The following is a 6,119-nucleotide window of genomic DNA, read 5'->3' on the forward strand; positions in this document are numbered from 1 at the left end:
TGAAGAAGACATGTTTGCAGGAAGAATGAGACAAAATAACAGCTGAAACACTAAAGCACTTGGTATCCACGGTGCCAAACGTCTTTTAAGTGTGGTGAAAAGGAATAGCAACATTACAAAGTGGTAAATGCTTTACTGTCTTAACTTTTTTTGCAATGTGTTGCAGGCCGGAAATGCAGGAGTGGATGTTTATTAATAAATGAAATGAAGTTTAGCAGATAAACATGAAATATCTCAGGTTCATCCTGTCTGCAATCAAATTATTTGCATTTTCCATGAGGCCCCAACTTTTTCTGATTTGGGGTTGTACTTCCATTACAGTTATTTTGTACAGGTTGGTCTGGATAGAATATTAAAACTTAACTTCACTGCTGTCATGATCTTGTCATGAGTATTCAGGAGGTTCTTTAAAGTGCAGTAGTGTTCCATAAACTTTGTTGTATGATGTCCACTGTATTTCTTTTTTCAGTCATACTTATAGGATACAGACACAAATGAGCAAACAACGTCACCAATTTACAAATCTTTATTATGTTTTTAAGACTGCATATCATGTATACGTTAATAAAAGTCTCAGTATATTTACAAGTGAGTGCAAAAACATTGGAGATGCAAACTTTTGCACTAAACTGTAAAATCTATGATGTCTTTAAAACTATAAACCTCAAGCTATGAGCTGAGTACAATCTATGAACACATGCATGAAGTTCAACATAGTTTAACATATGACTACTGTACACGAAAAAAGAAGTAAAACCATAAAAACATGTGCAAAACAAAATGATCACATTTATTAACATGTTGCACTTCAAGTTTCATCATCGTACAAAGTACAAAATAATTCATGCAGCAGCACTGAGGTTTATTTAAATGTGCAGAAAAATACAAGGAGCAATAATCATGCTGCATCTCCTGTCATACAAAAACGTGCAAATATTTAATAGAACAAATACTTTATTTTCTCCCACTGGGAGAACACCATATTTAAATACATTTCCGGAACAAAAAACACCCAAGGTGCCAGATGCATAGGATACATTCACTTCATTCAGGTGCATGCATTTGTAGTACATTTGGAATTGGTACCCAGATGGAAAGAAAATATAATGTAATAGCGTGTGCTTTAAAATATTGTATGTACTGTATTGGATTTCTGGAAATGTAGATACTCTACTTTATGTCACCGAGTACTGGTACCCATAGTGTTTAACATTTAAAAGTACATATTTTATAAAAGTACAGCAGTATATGTTTATAAATATGTTTAAAGTACATGTACTTATGCATTACCTTTTCAGATAAAATACATATGATTATGGTAGTAAAAAAAAATTTGCATTTTGGTACTTTTATACATTAAACCTTCCATATACATGTGTTGGCATGTGTCCCCACATGGTATATGTAAAGATCAAGTGTCAAATACAATCTAAATTACTACATGTATGACTATTCCTCTTTAAATTGTTATATATATGTATATATATATATATACTGTATATGTATATATATATATATATATATATATATATATATATATATATATATATATATATATATATATATATATATATATATATATATATATTTCTGGAAATTTAAATACTATATATATATACTATATATATATTGAACCCCTTTGGTAACATTTGTTTTATTTGGTTCTCAACTGGAAAAATCTGCCATCTTCAAAAGTTATAAAAAGCTTCAATTACTTATACTGTACTATTATTCATATTTTAATCAATTACATAAAATTGTGCTATGATAGTGGCGCAAAACGCCTCGTTTAAGTTTGCTCTACACACATTTACCTTCCATGTGGGTATAAAAACTGAAATAAGTCTTCTTTTTTTGCATTCGAGGTAAAAATATGTAAACATGGACATACGTGTTCCACTTTTTGCCTCACATTCTTACACTGACTATCCAAAAAGTTCAAAAAGCTACACAATTATGTATCAAACAATACATTACAAGGCAATGGCATTCATAAAAAATTGAGCGTGCAAATTCCACGTGTGTCAAACATTATAAAGACACAGAAAAAAATACACTTGAGAGTCTGGAGTCTCTGATAAAAAGGACAGACGGACGGGTTGCATATCCACTGACTGACTGCACAAGACCAGACCCGGCGCGCCGCAGTCGGGCGCACCTGATGCGCAATTCAGTTCCCGAGCTCTTGCGCGTCGGAGCAGCTAACCAAGTCCGATCATCACGGCCTCCACTTCTTTCGAGGGTCGCCTCTCCTTCACCAGAAAGTTGATCATACTCTCGGACTTGATCATAAGATTGCAGCCCAGGAAGAAGATCCCGAAGACGACGGTTAGAGAGAGCACGCACAGCACGGCGATCTGCACCGCACGGGTAACGAAAAGTTTGCGCTCATCCTGCTCGAGGACCAGAGAACCTCCGCCCGCACCGCCGGCGTCTGTAGCGCTCACCTGCTGGCTGCTGTTCAGGAGCGCACCGTGCGCAAACAGTGTACCGTTCAACAGCGTGGCGTTCATACTGTTAATATATAAACTTCAACACTTTTGCTCCCGCAGTCTCATTTAAAAGCTCGTCAGAAGTCCGCAAAAACACCCGGATTAACTTTTCGTTCTGTAGAAGACGCAAAAAGTCCAGCCGTCTCCTCCTCAGAACGCGCAGTGAGAAAAGTATAGGACAGAAATGCGCTCCGTGCCTTCATGCGCATCTCATAGTCTCATCGCTTTACTGAGAGACTGAGAAGAGAGGGTGAGTGAGAGAGGGATCTCAGAGGGAGGCAGTTTAGGGTCTGCCTGCCTGCCTGCCAAAATCTGCTGCATTCAACATGTGAACTACGAGTTAACCAGCATCAGCCCAACATTTAATATAACCCTGAGCACGACGTGCATAGAAATAGCCACTAGAAATATGCACATTTTTGGGAAGTGGCCATAAAGTTTTGACTGATCAGTGTATATGTACAATAAAATTGAGGAATAAAGTGATTTCCCTTTTTAAACGTAAAAATTATATATTTTTTGGCACTGTTGGTAGTGGTGTTGCCTCACAACAAGAAGGACTTGGGTTTGATTCCCCAGAGTCCTTTATCTATGGAGTTTGCATGTTCTCCCTGTGTCTGCATTGGTTTCCTCCAGGTGGTCCAGTGTGTGAATATGTGTCCTCTCCAGGGTGTTTCATACCTTTCGTCCAATGAATGACCAGAATAAAGATGTGTTAATACGGACAATAATAATAATAATAATAATAATAATAATAATAATTACTATTATTATTATTATTATTATTATTATTATTGTTATGATTATAAATAATAATGACAATAATAATAATAACAACAATATAAATAAATAATAACAATAATAATAACAATAACAATAAATAATAAAAATAACAATAATAATAATAATAATAATGATAATAACGATAAAAATAATAACAGTAATGATAATAATAATTATTATTATTATAATAATAACAATAATAATAATAATAATGATAATAATAACAATAATAATAATGATAATAATGATAATAATTATAATAAAGATAATAATGATAATAATAATAACAATAATAATAATAATGATGATAATAATAATAACAACAACAATAATGATAATAAGGATAAAGATAATAATGATAATAACAATAATAATAAAATAATAACAATAAGAATACAAAATAATAACAACAACAATAATAATAATAATAATAATAATAATAATTATTATTATTATTATTATTATTATTATTAAATACCCAATCTGAAGCTGCCTGTTTGGAGAATCCTAACTGAGCATTTAACTTGCAAGTAGCTTTTAAACTTCTAGTAAATGCATTCTATCATAGGTTAAGCATGGTACATTATGTTATGTCTTTAAACATTTGAAAGTATGTCACACAGATGTTTGAAGACTATCAAATGAATACAAACCAGCTGCTGCTGCAGTAAGTATTTTCATGTGTTTGTGCTTCTATATGAGACTGATATGTAACATTGTATGAACATTGTACTGTTGTTATGCAGATATTTTTATGAACCATTATATAACTACAAATCATTTGTGATGCACTTCACTGGTGTGGAAAGAAAACATAATGTGCCCTCTGCATGCATGTCTGTAGATGAACCCAACTATGCTTATAAATTAAAATGTGTATACACTATCAGCCACAGTTGACAACGGGTGTAATAAATCAGTTATATAACAGAAAATATATGCTTTGCAGCAACTGTTCAACTGTTTCCACTGTGTGATGGTCCATCCTAGATGCCTCCGAGCCCAGAGAAGTCGACGCCGCTTCTGGACATGGTTAACATAAGGCTTCTCTTTTGCACAGTCAAGTTTTAAGTGGCATTTGTGCATGTAACTCTGTATTGTAGTGCTTGACAAAGGTTTGCCAAAGTAATCCCTCACCCATGTGGTTATATCAGCTATTGTTGAGTGGCGGTTCTTGATGCAGTGCCGTCTGAGGAATCGAAGATCACGGGCGTTCAGCTTAAGCTTGCACCCTTGGCCTTTATGCACTGAAATTACTCCTGATTCATTGAATCACTTAATGATATTATGCACTGTAGAGGGAGAAATATGCAAAAATGCAAAGGTTTTATTATTATTATTATTATTATTATTATTATTATTATTTTTGATCAAACAGTTGCAAGTAGCATAATTTTTATTAAAGCTCTCTCTATATCCTTTATTTATAGATGTAATATTTTAGCTGTTACTTGATGACTTGGCCCCCAGCACACTGAGATAGCCTGTCAGAACAAGCTGCACGGTAGGTGTCACACAGCTCCAGATACCTGAAGACTTCGATCTGATCATTTTCTTTGTTCACTGTATGTGAAAAAGCTATTTGTGAGTGAATGAATGAATGTCCTTGAATTACCACCTTGTATTCAGTGTTTCTGTGTGGACTTTGGTCCCACCATTTCTTGGAACAGGATAAACAGTTAATAAAGATGAATTAATGAATAACTTAAATACAGTGGTACCTTGAAACTCAAAGTCAATTGGTTCTAGGACAGTCGTTTAGTTTAAAAGGTATTCTTATGAGTTTCATGTTTTTTTTTCCATAAGGATGTATGGGAAACCTGTTAATGTGTTCCATCGTCCCATATATTTTGGGCTTAGGTAAAATAATGGGGTTGTTTTTGACACTTATACACTGAAAATGACACAAATATAATATAAAACACTGAAATAAAAAGCTGATTCTTACGATTTATCTGAACCCTGAGCTGTAATACAAGTTTAAAATTGAAACAGTGAGGAAAATCCAGCTAAACACAGATACATGTGGACACTTTCAGGATGGATTTAACAGTTTTTCCTCACAAAGGCAGATTCAGGAAGGGAAACGTTGAGTTTAAGGGTACAAATTTCTCAACAAAGGGTGCCGAGTTTCCGATTTTGAGTTTAGGGGACATTGAGTTACAAGGTACCAAGTTGACGTACTGCACACATTGTGTTGACTAAATTAGAAAAACACCCTTGTGAACTGGTGTGGAAACAACTGTCCTAAGGGTTGTGATCAATAACTCAATATTCTAGTAGACAGTAATATCAATAATGAACCCCGATGGCTACAATGAGATGTTTATCTTATCGATAAAACAAATACTGTATAGGAAAAGGACATACACCGATCAGCCATAACATTAAAACCACCTCCTTGGTTCTCCACTCACTGTTTATTTTATCAGCTCCACTTAACATATAGAAGCACTTTGTAGTTCTACAATTACTGACTGTAGTCCATCTCTTTCTCTGCATGCTTTGTTAGCCTGCTTTCATGCTGTTCCTCAATGGACAGGACCTCCACAGGACCACTACAGAGCAGGTATTATTTGGGAGGTGGATCATTCTCAGCACTGCACTGACACTGACATGGTGGTGGTGTGTTAGTGTGTGTTGTGCTGGTAAGATGACCGACTCAAACAGCAGCAATAGATGAGCAATCGTCTCTGACTTTACATCTACAAGGTGGACCAACTAGGTAGGAGTGTCTAATAGAGTGGACAAAACTCCAGCAGCACTGCTGTGTCTGATCCACTCATACCAGCACAACACACACTAACACACCACCACCATGTCAGTGTCACTGCAGTGCTGAGA

General features: G+C 34.9%; 1 protein-coding gene across 1 annotated transcript; it reads right to left on the minus strand.

The window, feature by feature from the left end:
* Nucleotides 1–2,046: 2,046 nt before the first annotated feature.
* rprml (reprimo-like) lies at nucleotides 2,047–2,513 on the minus strand. The gene has a single exon (XM_062984809.1). It carries the CDS (start codon nucleotides 2,511–2,513, stop codon nucleotides 2,202–2,204), a length of 312 nt encoding a protein of 103 aa, XP_062840879.1. The 3' UTR covers nucleotides 2,047–2,201.
* Nucleotides 2,514–6,119: the final 3,606 nt, after the last annotated feature.

This window comes from Trichomycterus rosablanca, chromosome 22 (genome assembly GCF_030014385.1).
Source record: "Trichomycterus rosablanca isolate fTriRos1 chromosome 22, fTriRos1.hap1, whole genome shotgun sequence".
Classification (NCBI taxonomy): domain Eukaryota; kingdom Metazoa; phylum Chordata; class Actinopteri; order Siluriformes; family Trichomycteridae; genus Trichomycterus; species Trichomycterus rosablanca.

Excerpts from the sequence above, each read along its gene's own strand:
- rprml (XM_062984809.1), bottom strand. The coding sequence starts at position 2,513 with ATGAACGCCACGCTGTTGAACGGTACACTGTTTGCGCACGGTGCGCTC.